The sequence below is a fragment of the Gambusia affinis genome, linkage group LG04 (assembly GCF_019740435.1).
Source record: "Gambusia affinis linkage group LG04, SWU_Gaff_1.0, whole genome shotgun sequence".
Classification (NCBI taxonomy): domain Eukaryota; kingdom Metazoa; phylum Chordata; class Actinopteri; order Cyprinodontiformes; family Poeciliidae; genus Gambusia; species Gambusia affinis.
This window is the reverse complement of record NC_057871.1, coordinates 10,356,852-10,372,576: the sequence shown is the minus strand read 5'-3', so window position 1 is coordinate 10,372,576 and position 15,725 is coordinate 10,356,852. Positions and strand designations below refer to the sequence as shown.

The following is a 15,725-nucleotide window of genomic DNA, read 5'->3' as shown; positions in this document are numbered from 1 at the left end:
GAATCTCAGACAAATATTTTCATGTAAGAAAAAGAAGTGGGTCTCTGGGAAGCAGCGAGGCGACAGCATCCCCCCTTTGAGGATAGAGAGAGCTGAACTGTGGAAAACACCATATGGAAGCTGATGAGGCAAAATAGTTCAGTCTGAACTAAAATCAAACATGTAAAACCACTCACAACTCCAGCTATGATACCACACAATGAGACATAAACAAACACAATAAAACAAGAAGGTTTTCAAGTTGGATTTCTTCTCTGCAGTTTCATTCAGCCATGCTGTAGCCAAGGATGAAGAATTTGCTTCGCTGCAGAGCTGTGGGAGCAATTTCACACATCATCAGTCTGCTTCAGTATCTCATCACAGAAACACAGAGACCATTTTTACTTGAAAGAAAACATCACTGTTGCTTTTAGCTGGCAATGCTGCGGAGCATCGGTCAGATAATTAAAGTCAATAAAACTTTCAACTTTCATTACTCATTAAGATAATGAAGTCTCTACTGTCATCTACAGGCTAAACAAGAAACAGATGCTACATATAGCATATATGTAGCATGTATTATGACTTCCTGTTGGGCTTTTATTTTTTTCTTTCATGGCAGAAATAGGTTTCCATAACTGCACGCTCAAGGCAAACCTCTAAAAGAAACCTACTAAAGCTTATTAAATTTCATTTTAAACCCTAATCTGCCAGGGGTGTGAAAAACATTTGGGCTTAACTGTACACTGACCATTACTTTCAAAGCTTCGATTACTCCAAAATAAAGATGCTTATCTCCATGCAAATTCATAAAATCATGACAGGCTTCAGTAAGGGCAAATGTATTTTATTTCTTTAAATATAAAATACTCCAAAGTACACAATGTGTTCAGACAATATTGATGAATATGTCAGCCTCGATAAACAGTGAACAGAAAAACTGCATGGGTAGTTTGGCTGTCTGATTGAAATAGTGACAGTTTCATGTGCACGACAAAATAGAGCGGAAAAATTAAAGTTTTCTGAAGTTAAAATAATAATAATAATAAAAGACTGGTGAAAATATTCCCCTTTGGCATAAACTGTATCTAACAAGGACCAAGCATTAAAATAAACAACCTACTGCTATTAGAGAAAAACTGCAACTTGTCGGTCACTAGACCAGGAACGGGACACAGCTAAAAACAGTTCATGTGATTTACATGAAAACATATTTGTTTCCTCTACTGGTACTGATGATGTCAGTAAAACAACTTTGAAAATAGGAAAACCTGCAGATGCTGACATCGGAAAACCAAGTATGCTATTTTTGATACTACTCACCAAACATGCCACAGAGAGTGATGTGCTGCTGGTTTCTAGGAAAAATAAAAGTATCCCACTGATTTCCCAGTCTTTCCTTAAGCTTTCTGACAGAAACACTTACGAGTTGATGAAAACAAAATTTGAATTTGCCAAGTTCAAGATTGAATATACTATAACACTACTTTCAGGACAACTTGCCAACAATAACCATGCTGGGATCCAGACACTAACTTAGCGGGATTCATAGATATCAGGCCTTAATGTCAACTACAGATTTGATTTTCTGTACAGGGCTCTCATATGCACATTAAATAATCCACAGCCAATTTCCTCACCAATGAGAGCATCAAAACAATCCTCAATATTAGATGTGGCATAATATTTGTTTTGTTTTTTTAATTGTGGATTTAACGTTCTAGAAACAACCAAGAAGTGCTAAAATAATCAGCTAAAAGTTATAAACATGGTTAAATTTTATGTGTACAAATAGCGACAAAGTCCTCAGTACAGTTTTAACTGTAGCCTTCATACAATCCTCCACAACATGGTCAAATCAGTTGTGCCATAAGAGGAGACACACTTTGTTCATTCTCCCATAAAAGGGGATGTTGGCGGCTCCTACGATAAGTGTGGTAAAAACAGGACCGATTTGCATCGTCTCGCGTCCTCAAAGTGGATGTGGGTGATTCGCTGTCATTATTGTTCATATTTGGTTTAGTTCTCAAGTTTCAGAAACCTGTTTAGCCTCAGTACTGGTCAGCTCAGATCCTCCGACTGCCAGTTTGTCAGCCTATGTAAGCACCAAAGGGTTGGAAATGTTCCTTGATTTACCAGAAAACAAAATCATAAAGCCCCATGTGGGTCTCTGTCCCGTCCATCCAGACCGACATCAGTCTGTTAAAGCGCTTTTTGTCCGCTTGCCCTGCTTCCCTCCGCTGGATGTAACGGCGCTGCCGTTGTAGCCTCCCGCCGGCCCCATGGCCTCGTCCTGCTGCTCCTCCTTGGCGTCCGGCAGCTCTTCTTTGAGTTCTCGCAGGCTCGCCATCACCTCGTCGATGGTGGCCGTGCTCACCAGGTTGAAGTCGTGCATGCTGACCAAGTGCAAGAGGAAGTTGCGGCAGAGGTTGCGGCGGATGATGTGAGCGCCGAGGTTCTCCACGAAAAGCATGACGGCTTGTTTCATCTGGTTGTCTGCTATAAAGCTGGATGAAAGGAACAAAGCAAAACGAAAGTTAATATCAGTCAAACTGCATCAACAGGTGTCAGGTCAGGGAGGCATGAGATACTTCCTATATTTCTAGGGTTTATATAATCGATAAATGTTTCCATGGTGATGGAGAACAAGACAAGTCAAGACCAGACTTTCTTTCTGCCGACAGGTGATTAGCAGTGCGGGACTTTTATTCCCACAGAGAAAAATCTTTCCATGACGATATGCATTATGACTAAGTCCATCTTCATAATTGTTTCTTAGATTTCTGATCTTGAAGGTAAGTGAAGTGAAAACTCATCAAAATCACAAGAAGCAAGTTACCTTAAGCTGAAACATCTCTGGTTGATCTCATGTCTGACTAGTCAATTCGGCAGCAAAAAGAGGTTTGGAACTTAAAATGTTGCTTATTTTGTTGATGCATGATTTTCATTTAAAATACGACCAATTACAGACCTTGTAATTAACTTGAATAAAACTTTAATCAAGTCCCTCAATTCTTTTGCACACTTTACCAGACCCTCAGATGGAAACTCTACAGTAATTATAGAAATGTTAAGTGCTTTCAATTGAACCAATCAAATGATTGCTTCAATTTTCATTTTGGCTTCAAACATTAAAAACAAAAAGCAATGAAATTATCCAGTTTTATTTTGGAATTTAGAGCTTTAATTATTTTTCTTTAACTGTGGATTCCTGAACATTTTATGATCTAACAAGCTTTTAATCTACTCTGTCTTTTTTTTGTGTGTTTCTGTTGTGTAGTTTGAAAGTCGGACTGTTTGTTAAACTTACCCATGTTTCATGACATGCAGGTTCCAGAGCTTCATCACCTCCTTCTCTCCCTCATTGACGTCTGTGAACTCATCCAGTTGCTGCAAATGGAAAAGAAAGAAAAGAGCTTCAGCCAATTTGAATAACAGTGTAATCGACCTCAGCCAGCTAGGAAGGAAAATTATTTAAATATACAGTATTTCATTTTTCTTCATCTCCTCTTTATTTCACATCTGGCTACTTGCACTGTTTATAGCTGCACTCTGTTTTGGCTGTATTTTGAACCAGTTCAACTTTCTGCTTTTGGAGCAGTCTCTGACCCACGAGTTCATTTCAACAGGGCAACCAGAGTTCGCTTTTTTGGTCCACATCAAAGTTTGGCAGGAAACAGACTTTCTAGACAAACAAACTGGAATTTGATGAAAGCGGATTGAACGGGGATCACAGGCGAGACTTGTATTCGCCCAGGACGGCTGAACAAAAAGGTGCTTCTCATGTAAAAGATAAAAATGAGACCATGAATCTTTTGCTTCCACTACACAGACAGACACTTTTACAGATAAAACCTCATAAAATACACAAGTTAGTGATTTTAACACGACAAAACGGCAGAAATGTTCAAGGAGACTGAATACTTTGCGCAGCTAAGCTGAGCAGAGAGAAAACTATTCACACAAACCCAACGCCACACTTTCAACTTTAAGGTTTTTTTAAAATTAACTGCCAATTTCACAAAGATATTATTGAGCCTAGGTGAGGTCAAAGGTCACAGGACTGAACCAGATGGCAGCTTCTCACCGTGGCCGTCTTCTCTCGGAGCCACTCTGGGTCTCTCTCGTCTTCGCTGTCCACGTCCATCTCCTGGGGCCGCAGCGGCATGCAGCTGTCACTGTGGAAGTAGAGCCGGTTGTGGCCACTGACGTACGTCCTCTGCTGCTCCAGCTCGCCGTCCTCGGACTCCAAGAACTCCGACAGACTCGGTTTGGTCCGCTTGGGCCTAGAAACGGCGAGAAAGACGAGGCAGCCTGCTATAAGACTGTAGGTTCAGACTGTGAAGCAACCAAAATGTTGCAAAACTTAATTTTTATGTAGCAATAAGCTTTGCAATTTACCTGAAATCCAACATATCAGCGCTTATTAACAAAAGGTGTCTAGGTGACTCTACAATGAAGTGATTAAAATGAACTGGGAAGACGTAGCAGTGGTTGAAACAAGACGACATTCACCTTGAGACCAGTATGTGAGTAACTGGGGTCCTTTTAACTGGGCCGTTTCGGCTGAAAGCAAAGCCTGGCTGACTGTGAATGTCCTGAGGGTTGCCCACGTAGGAGCCATCATAGCACTCATTGATGGACACGTCTATCCTGGCTCCTTTGGGGTGAGGCTGAACGGTTCGGAAGGGAGAAAAGGATCAGAGAATTAGGCATCAAAACATGGACAGAGAGAGAAAAAAATAAATAAAAATCAGACAAATTAAAAAAATTACTTGGATATTTGATCACACGGTTTCCTCAAAGGTGACCTACTAGGCTTCCTTGAAGTAATTGGAATAAGTTTATGAGTTATACACTTTTCTACACAAAACCATTCTATGATAATGAGATTTTAGTTTGCCTATCGTGAGTTTATTTCAGAGAGAGCTGATTTTGAGCGTCTTGTCACTTAAATCCAAATAAGCTCCTTCTGCCCAAAAACATGCAAAATGTGAATCAGTCTCTGAGTGAACTAGTCCAGTAAAACTCTTGTTTTTCTAAAGCCAGGCCTTGTGGCTAGAAGAGTGACAGCAGTGGATGTCATTCACAAGTATAAACAATAAATATTCTGATGATGCACCAATCTCCTCCAAGTTGAATAATAACCTAAAATTCCATCTGTAGATGTCTGATAAATTACTGAACCCAAAACGTTCAAAACAACGTCCTTGCATTTAAAATTACTACAAACTTAGCAAGTTCTGTCCAAAAAGGAGCAGGAACAGCAGTAGCTCTTGAGGACCAGAGTTGGAGATTCCTGACATAAACCTTCATGTTTTGGACTGTGGGAGGAAATTGGGATACCTGGACAGAACCTACAACTGCATGAAGATAACAAGCAAACTCCAGACCCTACACCAAGATTCAAACCCAGAACCTCCTTGCTACAGAACAACTGTACCACTTTACAATCCTAAAAATTTTGAACACAAAAAATTTAAGGTAGCAATAAAAACAGTAATTCTGCTGAGGTAGAAGGACAAGGAAAAATGGGAAATAAAAACAACAACAACAAAAAAAAAAGAGCTAACTGGATTTCAGGGAGAGCCTCTGATACACAATGATAAAATATTATCCCTGTCCCTTCTTCTGTGCACTGCGTCCTGGAGTGAGTCTTAAAAGTTTAAAGTCTGTTGAAGCAAAGGGGGGGACGCCTCTCGATCTAAACCATGGCAGATAAAACATGTGATAGACATGAATCAGAGAGAAACCAGGACAGCAGCGTCTAACAACAGGAGACTGGATATTGTGGAGACTCTGGAAATACAACAGCACCTTCCCTGACCTGCAAGCACAGCTCTGGGTCAGATCTTCAGACGTAGATATTTTCTGCTCAGACTGGATGACCCGTGATCATAATTTGCTTATTTATGGAAAAAAAGAACCAGTAGAGGTGAGGTGTTTGTTCTGTAGAGTGTAATATATGGAGCTTTTTGACTGAGAGCTTCCTGTCCCCATTAATCAGCTGCTTAAACCACTTTTATCATCAACATCACTGAAAAAAAAGAAAATATTTTATTTTTTGTACTTTAAATCTGAGACAAATCTTGAACTTCTTCTTTAGGAGGGTGGATGGTACCTGAACCAAACCTGCCGTGGACCAACACACAAAGAAAAAGGACACCTGTGTAATTTTTAAGTTGTCACAAATCCTTTGAACACTGCCCCCAAGTGGTGTTAGAAAGCAACAGCAGGCAAATGAGCATCTACAGTTTAATCACAGCTACAGAAACACTACAAACATAAATAAAGATGAACTGGTAGAGCATTAATTGTGCTTTGATTATTCTGTAAATACATAAAAGACAAGACAGTCTGACATTTCTTAACTGACTTCTCTGCTGTTGCATTATTGGCACCAAGAATGAAACACTTGGATGCTTCTCCTTTTCCAAAACAGCTGATTTATTACAGATGTGAAAATAGCATAAAACCCTTTGAGGCAAAAAGTCACAAACTCGCTTCCTCACCACATAGTTGAAAATGAAACGTGAGTGGGAGAGCTTGAGGTGCTTGAGCAGGCTGTAGAGTTTGCTGCAGTTCAGAGTACACCAGGGACAGTGGAGATCGTCTCTGGCCTCGGTCTGCTGCCGTGTGTTATTGTTGTACAGGAACTATTAAAGAACACATCACAGAATCACTACAGAGCAGCTTTAATGACCCCCAACGGATGTAAGTAGGTGTAAAAAAAATGGCAATCATTCTTTTTCATATCAAGATAAACATTTAAAAATCATTACTGTTATTTTCCAGATGGCTCAAGATGTAATTCAGTGCCAATCCCAGTGTTATTTTTTCTTTCTTTTTTTTTTTTACTGTACCTGATAAAATATACGGAGTTTCTGGCGCGGCTCAGATGGGATCTGCTCTTTCCTCGTCTGGCTGTCTGTGCTGACTGAGTCTTTCACTGCTGACAGGAACAGATGCACAAGTTAATGTTTTGTTTCTCATCAAATATCACCAAACTGTGCTTGTGAGACAAACCTAAATATTGACTTTTCCTTTGCTCCTGAATATGTGGCACAAATTTGAACATTGGAGAAGTCCCTTCCAGACAAAACAACATCCAACTCTATGGTGTTATGTAACTGCTAATAATAATGATAGTAATACATGTCTATACTAGACTAGAGCTGCACCAATCGAGCTTTACTCGGCTAATTTCAAATAAACAAAATATACACGTTTTTTCCCAAAATGTTTCTACTCCTTTTGTTATTTTGTGGCAATTTACTCTATTAGTGAGATGCTAAAGTCCATTTGCTAAAGTTTAGCAGCACAGTGTTTTATTTCACTACAGTAGTTTTTTTTATTTTCTAATGTTATTGGTAGACACAAGTGTTTTTCTTCATAAAAAGCAAACCAAAAAACCCCTCGAAAATGTCCCACTGTATAACACTGAACATTTCATCATCATTTCTTGTTTTTCAGATTTTTGCCCTCAAATTTTCTAACTGACAAAGTACCAGGTTGGCAGCTCTGTAATGTCAATCATGCTGGACTGGAAGCAGACGCAGAGGCGCTTAACTAAGTTTGAGGTCATCGTCTTCTAGAAACTCAGTCTTCAAGGGCATTTCCGTTTCAGCAAAAGGCAACATGACCTCTTCTACATACGCTGATGTATTTAAATTGATCCATGATCAAATGGAAGGGCCAAACAGGCCTAAAATCGCACCACAGGGAAATGGTTCCTGTTCATCTCCTCAGCCCCCGACTGGACTCTGCAGATTTTTCTCATCTATTATTTAAAGCTCATCAGCATTCTGTTTACCGTATTTTACGCACTATAAGGAGCACCTAAAAACCGACAGTGCGCCTTATAATCCGGTGCTCCATATATATGCGAGACCTGTTGAACCACAACAGGTCTCAAAACTACGGTAAGCATCCACCGCCTTCATTTTACCCCGTAGAAGAAGAACTCCAGCCACTAGAAATTGGTGTCACAGGACATTCAAAGTTAGGCTGCGAACTGCGTGGGAAGAGTGGATGACAGAAGGCGAACACACGTTCACCAAGACGGGGAGACGGCACCAGACGACATGGGCCACTATCTGCCAGGTGATGGTAAATGCCTGGGCTGATATGTCATTCTCAACTGTGGTCCGAGCTTTCAGGAAGGCAGGAATTGTCACTGAACTGCTAGACAACAGGAGCGACAACGACTCTAATAATGACGACTTTAACGAGACGGAGCAGGACATGTTGGATGTCGTATTCGCCCAACTGTTTAATTCGGACACTGAAGAAGAAGAATTCGAGGGATTCGTGGATGAGGAATAAAGTGAGCTTTACATGTTTATTTTGTGTGTTTACAGCTGAACAAGGTTGGTCATATTGTGAATATGGACACTATATTGTGATTGCACTAACGTTTGATTTACCATAACAGTATCAGACTGTTTTTTACGTGTCTATTGAATCGAGGAAAAGTTCCCCTCCGCTATGTGATATTAATGTTGCACTACATGTTACCACGGCACTGACTTTACCTCGGGGAAAATAATAAAACAGCTGTTTATTCATTTTGGGAGTGAACGGAGTTGTCGGAACGCTGATTTGTAATCTATTAATAAAGTTTGACTGACCTATCTGACCGTTTTGTTGACATTCCCTTTAGCGTAAACCCAGCCTCTACTGTAGCGTCTATTCTATGCAACTTATGACATGGTGCGCCTTATAGTGCGGAAAATACGGCACTTGGAATATTCCTCCATTCATTTGAATGTAGTTTTCAATTTTCTGTCACTTCATTTTGGCTTAGTTTAGATTTTAAGGCATTTAAGAGCCTCTCTTCAAATTGTTTGCGATGTAGAAACAATTTGTACCCAAAGAGACAAATTGATTGATCTGCTTAGTGGAGCTTGTCACAACTGCACATCAGGGCTATTGTGTTGGACAGTTTTCACAAAAATAAATCAGAAAGCCATTCACACACACCCAGGGGTATGCCACACAGTCACAAAAGAACCATTTGACTGAATAGAAATGTTTATAAGATTAGCCAGAGATATTTTCCCTAAAATATCTCTGGGTATTTAAAGGTAATACCTTTTTCTAAAATAAATCAGAAAAGGGTCATTTCAGTACATATTAAGCAAGCTATGACAACAGGATGATGAACCGGTGCATTCCTAGTATATTTACATCATTAGGTCCGGAATTTTTTGTTGCAATATGAAGCAAAAAAGTAATGCTTACACTTTAGTTGTGTGCTACATGAGTTGATCTCTGCTGAATGTTTCTCTGAGAAGTAACAGAAATAAGATTATGTAATAACTAACTCACTCGTTTTCTGCAAAGCAATAAACTGAATATAAACAATAAAAAATTTTTTAAAAAAAGTTTAAAAAGAAGCCGTCAGTGTGACTTCCACAAATTAACTAGTTATTAAAACAGTTTCTAAATAAATTAATAAAACACAAAGTAGTTCTCATGTCTGAAAGGGACTCAACAATTACAATGCTGTCCTTCGCTTTAGGTCCAAATGCTTTATGCCAAACAACTGTTAGCAATTCAAGAGCACACAGCCATCTGTGCACCATCTTTGTTTCTTTAATTAGACTTTTCTGACACCTCTAAACAAAATACCTAAAAAAAAAAAAAACTAATCGATATACAAAGAGACCACCAGGACGTATGAACATTTCATAATTAACCTCGACTTGAACTTCATACGTACTCATAAGGGCTGCGCGGTGGTGGCTGGTCCGGGTCTCCATTGGGCTGGTGGTTTCTGAGTTGCGGGTTGAAAGAGGTTTGGCTACCGGCGCGGTGGACTTTGCTCCAGCATCGCCTGTCCAACGCAGCGTAAACTGCAGCGTGGGTCCCTGAGAAAACGTCTCAAATGGTGGGATTCTCTGTGGGACGGACACACAGAGCAAAAACGTCTCAGAAAAGAGCAATAATGACGCCGACTCACCGTCGTCTTAGTCAAGAATCAAGAGCGAGAGGAGAAAGTATTGATGTGCTGAGCAGGTTTTTATTGGCCAACACAGATTTCTGGTTTTCTTTGAGGTCGGATTTGCGTGACAGATTCTGACAAATACCATTTTTGTAAAAACTATAACTACTGATGCACAACATTTATTAGCATTAACAGATTCTGGCCGATTCAATATTAACACTGGTCCAAATTTTCACATTCTTGCATCCCTAGTTATAACAGAAAAATAAACAGCTGGTTCTTTGCTAGTGGTTGCAGATGAGCAACAGAAATTAAGATCATCTCCATGTGTGTATGAAAGCATATATTCCCCATATTTGCCTCATCTCTACCATCGTCTGATCAGTCCACAGAAACTAACCAATCAGAGCAGACTACACAGTCTGGTCACAGTTAGAAGTTTGTCTCCATCTGCCGTATAAACAACACTGGGCAACTATCAAAGTGGATCTGCAGGTGTTGACAAAGCAACTGCAGAGATGTAGAAAGAAGAACTCATAAGTTGAGAAGAAAAGAAGCTGATCTGGAGACAGACTCAGGTCACTCACCTTGCCATCAAGGATCGTTTCCCACGTCGCCCGTTTCTTGCTGACTGGACTCTCATCCATCCCTTGCATTGACACCTCGTACTCTCCATCCAGCAGCTGCAGCCTCCTGTAGGAGAATGGACTCACTCACTAAAAACAGGTTCATCCAAAAATCTGTAAGAAAAAGGACCAGAATTGGACCAGAACCGCTCACCGATTCTTATCAAAGATAGTCATCTGTGCAACATAGGTCTCTGTGGTCCCTCCCTCCTCTCTGTGGGCTGAACCTCTCTTCTTTCTACTGGGAGTTTCTGTCACATCTAAGTGGAAAAAGTGAAAATTTCAAAAAAGGAGGAACTAAAACACTGATTGAGCAAAACTTTTTATATCTAAAGTTATTAGAGTAGCAGCTGCACATAAAAAAGAAAAAAAACATTGACATACCAATATTCTCATTGGCCTCCCCGTTGACCAGACCACTTCTCCCAATGCGTGACACCCTGAAGAGGAGCGAATAGGACTTCACCATGTGGCTGTTGCTGGGCTGAAACTCATTGCTGGGGACGAGTAAAGGGGGATTGAAGCCCAGCTTGGTCTGCTTGGAGTCAGGATTCAAAGGCACCTGCTTTTTACCGGTAACCACTTGTTTTATCGGGCAACTGACATCCTAAGGAATCAGAGAATAGTGAGAGTAATCAGCAGGAAGTGAGGACATCAGAAAGAAATGATCGGCTTCAAATTTGAAATTTTACACAATACCTTGCGTTTTTTATGGCAGACTTTGAGAAGTAGCACCTCTAATGACACTGAATGTTGCTCGTTCTCTGAATTCTGAGATGGCTTTTCTGTCAAGCAATAAAAGAATGTTAATATTAACACTTCAGCTAAAGACATTCAAACACAGACAGGTTCTATTGGTACCGCTGCAGCCCATTAAAAACCGCTCGACTTAAAATTATCCAAATAAATGTATGTCTAATGTCAAACCACAAACGTTTAGTATAATAAAAATAAGTTGTTATTTATGCTGCGGTATGCAAAAACAAGATAGAAAATGTGTTGCAGTCCACTTAGTGTCTGCGTGTGCAGCACCACAGGTAACATGTTTTGTTTAAGACAGTGAAGCGTGAAAGCAAACTGCAGCAGCTGAAAATAACAAATGTTGCAAATTTGGTCCCTAATCAAACAGAGTCTACCAGATAGTAAGGAGTAAAAACTTTTTGTAAACTGTTTAACCTAAACTGAAGTCAAATTTAACCCGTTTGAAGGAGATCAAACCTCCTGCTGGGTAGTTTGGGATTGTGTTTACAGCAAACCGGACCAGAGAAAGTTGAGATGAGAACTGTCTAGATGCTGTGATGGAGGATTATAGATTTCAGTGTTTAAGATAATCCCACAGCAGATTCTTGTTCCTGAGCTGTAAATATTTATAAAAAGGTAGAAGATACACAGAGAGGGGTGCAATAGGACAACCCCAGCCTAATCCGACTGATTGTGTCAACGGTAGACGAGGCATCAAAACCAATCAGGATGAACTCTAAGGTCAGGACATGTCACTGTCAGATTGCACCATCCGCTGCATTTTATCCATATTTGCTGCCAAGGAAGAAGACCAAGAAACATCAACTGGACAGAAAATCCAGGAAGTGAGATTCAATGTCAAATGCATGTTGAAAGGTCCTTGGATGTGGGGGAGAAAAGAACTCCCTAACCTACGGCTGAACATGGAGGGGGCTTGGAGCATCTAAAGCCTTGGATCTGTGTAGGACACAATGACTACCAAGGTCAGCTACAACAAAATGTTCAGCTTCAGAAAGCTCAGTCACAGCTCATCCATCCTACACCAGGGTAGTAACCCCAAAGAATTAAAAGCACTGAAACTCAGATGCAAAGAAGCACAGCACTATTCCTAAATGAGTCTTTATGGAAAAACCACTTCTTAATGCATTGAAGGTCTTTGGAAAGACTTGAAAACTAGAGCATGGAGACACCATAAACAAAACCTGAAACAAGATATAAACAGTTTGATGAAGTGGACAAAACTACATAATGGTTTATACAGTTCTAGCTATTTCTATTTTTTTAACATTCAACTAATTAAGTTGGTTTGAGTTTCTTTTCTCACTCTTCAAAGAAACCAACATATTTGTCTTTGTATAATTATCAAGCATGGAACATCTATCAGAGGTTGAAGACTGTATTATTTGAAACCTGTACTTCCTCTAAGCTTCATGTCTCCAACAAAAATCTCACACAAATATAGCCAATGTTCTTGTGCAAGCTTATGTAAGCTCTGTAATTTGAGAGGCTCCTCTGTGACCACATTTCTGCAAATTAGTATTTTCTTTTCCCAGGAAGAACCAATTAGCAGAGCAGTACAGGTTGACATTAAGTGCCAAATTTCACAGGAGCACACCTATTCTCATTCATATTGATTTGAAAAATGTTTTTAATCAAAGAAAAAACACATTGCTCACCATCCTTATGGAAGAACCCGGTGAATGTTATTTGTAGGTGTGAAGACAAGCTAAAAGATACAAAAGATATGCAATAAATATGTGTTAAAGACAGACGTTTAGCATCTTTAAATAATTTAGAGTGTAAAACTAAGATGTGATCTTCCTTACCTTGGTGAGTCCTGCTCTAGTTTCATCTTATCTATTGTCTTTAACAAATCATCCACTTTGAATGTTTTCCTACAAATCAGTAAAAAAAAAACATATTGAATATTTTTCAAACAGGGTCTGCTGACTTGTGTAACAGAAATTTTAATTACGTACCTCCGGGCATTTGTTCGATTATTTCTGTGAGACATGAAGGTGAGGGTCCTGTGCAAAAATATGGGCTGAAAATGGTAACAAGAGATGAGAATAAGTTTGGATGGTCAGGTTAGTGCAGATAAATTCCTGAAAAATAGAAATGGAGTAAAGGTTCACTTACCGCAATGAGATTCCTTGTACGGAGGAATCTGTATATCTGAGTAGGTTCTAGAAACAATAAGACAAACAATGAGTATTAATATTGAGTTATGGTTCAAACCTGGTTTAGCTGCTCAATCTGTCTCTCAGCCTCCTTCTATAACTGATAATCAAATATCAAACCATTTTAGTATGTTGGGAGCTTTCTACTAAATTACACATTTTTCATTGGTTTCTGTTTCGAATTGCCTGCAACACTAGTTAAAATATAGGAAAAGGCTAAAAAATGTTTTCCTTTTTTAAAATGGCTCATTCCTGTTAACCATTTTGTCAGGAGGCAGAATCTCCTTTTGACTTAATTACTGGAATTTGTTTCTAGTTTCAAAGAAATGTATACCACTTTTAAACATATAAACTCAACTTAAATCTGCAAAGTCGCATCACATCTTAGAAAGTATGCAAGATTTCTTATAAGTAAGCCAAAGTGCGAGTCAAGTCAAAGCAAGAGAAGAGAGGATATACTGACGTATGACCCATAATATATCAACGTGGGGCATTATATTCTCTAGATTTACTGACTATAATTAGGAAAGTATTTAAAATTTCAGATCCGCAACAAATCTGGATGTTTACCTCAGTTACACAGGTTTTATATCTGGAGGCAAGTTCAACAGATCCAGGTTTTATAAGGATGTTAAGTAGTAGCACAGAAGCTGTGTGTAAACTCTGTAAGTCAGTAGAGGGTTACTGAACTTGGATGTGTGTAATTTCAGGTAAAACGGGTATAGAAGGAATAAGAGAATGAATCAGGATTAAGAGGCAGGAGGAAAACGGAAAAAATGAGGTGGGCATCCCCCATTTTCAATATTCACACAATAATCATATTGCAAATGACTGCTTGGAGTGCAATAATGAATCTGATGTCTGATATATGTTAAGTGTTATGAATGAAGATGCAAAAATGAAGATATAAATAAGAAAAAATTAGCAGTGTCACATTTATTCCTTTCCGGTCCTTTATTTGTGCTTTCTGGATGAGACGATCATCATTAGGAAGGCTTGTTCTGTCCCTTCAGTCGTTTAGAAACCTCTTCATCATCGTTTTTTGTCATATTCCTTTAGGCCTAAAACCATCACCCGACTGAGACCAATTAATTGTTCTGCAACAAAGTTCTATCTGGATTTTTTTTTCACTGCCAAACGCATTCGGTGTTTTTTACGTCTAGTTCAACACTATGAGGAGGTGAGAAAACGGAGGCCTGACAGAAATTATCAGCCCAACAAATGTAACTTCGCCGTATAGCGGATTAGAAGTCTGAAAAAACATATTAAAGTTAAATCAGGATATAGAAAGCGGTGAAATCTTACTTTCAAAGGCCTGTAAGAAGAGCTCATGGTCGGCCTGGATCTGCTCCATCTTCGGCTTCTTCACGGAGTTCATCACCGCGGATGAGGCGGGGTACACGGCGCCGTTAGCTTTGCAGCTCGCCCCGCTCATGATGTGACCTGAGTTCTGGGAGGGAAACGGCATCTCATATGGGGATATAAATCACCACAGAACAGGTGGTGGATATTTACAAGCAGTTAGCTTAGCCACAACAAGGCACATTCTCTCGCATTAGCGGCATAGCCATCACCAACTAGCTCGGCTAAAAGCATGGCTAACGAGTTTGCTATCTTGGGATTTCAGTGTGAAATTAAAACTGGGCGGGTAAAGAAAGTCGGAAAATTTTCTTGGGGAAAATATTGAAAGCAATGAAACATAACCCACCCTGGCTGATGGCATTAATGTGTCAGACGACTGGCAGGAATCAACAGTCGAAACCCATGAAGAGGAGGCAACGACGCGGAGGCTAATTAGCTAGCAATGCTAGCATAGTTCAGTAAAAAAAAAAACAGGGGTCCTTACACCCAAAGTTCCGTTTAATTCTCCTGATCCAAAATACTAATTTATATCACTGTAATCCTTGGTGAAATTAATCACACTGATAAAGTGTGATTTACTGTAAGCTATATATCGCTCCCTTCAGTTTGTACTAAACAACAGAACAAGAGTAGGTGGTCAGCCAATAAAAGACGAGCAGAGAAAAAGCAGTGGCCTTATTGGACAATCATCTCCGGACATGACGTTCACCCCGCCCTCGCTTTCAGCGATTTTGCGGGAAATCTACTTCACCAGCTTTCATTTCAAAACAACCAGGTACTTTCACAGAGCATAATGTTTAATAACCTTATTGGATAAATATTGTCGCATTTTAATTGATTTGTCTAGCTGCAGTTTTCTTGAAAAGCCAAATAAAATACCCAAACATC

The 15,725-nt window shown here is 39.6% G+C and overlaps 1 protein-coding gene across 6 annotated transcripts; it reads right to left on the bottom strand.

Moving 5' to 3' along the window:
* Nucleotides 1-810: 810 nt before the first annotated feature.
* On the bottom strand, nucleotides 811-15,489 carry LOC122829945 (polycomb protein suz12-B-like). 6 transcript variants are annotated; one of them, XM_044114880.1, is made up of 18 exons: nucleotides 15,184-15,489; nucleotides 14,781-14,925; nucleotides 13,435-13,481; nucleotides 13,275-13,339; nucleotides 13,122-13,190; nucleotides 12,972-13,021; nucleotides 11,254-11,339; nucleotides 10,939-11,161; nucleotides 10,709-10,814; nucleotides 10,516-10,621; nucleotides 9,704-9,881; nucleotides 9,223-9,267; nucleotides 6,843-6,931; nucleotides 6,492-6,635; nucleotides 4,495-4,652; nucleotides 4,067-4,265; nucleotides 3,290-3,369; nucleotides 811-2,486 (listed from the first exon to the last, which is right to left on the bottom strand). In XM_044114880.1, the coding sequence occupies exons 1-18, from the start codon at nucleotides 15,196-15,198 to the stop codon at nucleotides 2,174-2,176; spliced, it is 2,118 nt and encodes a 705-aa protein (XP_043970815.1). In that variant the 5' UTR covers nucleotides 15,199-15,489; the 3' UTR covers nucleotides 811-2,173. The 6 variants fall into 6 exon arrangements, with proteins under 6 accessions (XP_043970815.1, XP_043970816.1, XP_043970817.1 ...); XM_044114881.1 differs by having other exon boundaries at nucleotides 6,843-6,928; XM_044114882.1 differs by having other exon boundaries at nucleotides 10,516-10,618.
* Between the last annotated feature and the right edge of the window lie 236 nt (nucleotides 15,490-15,725).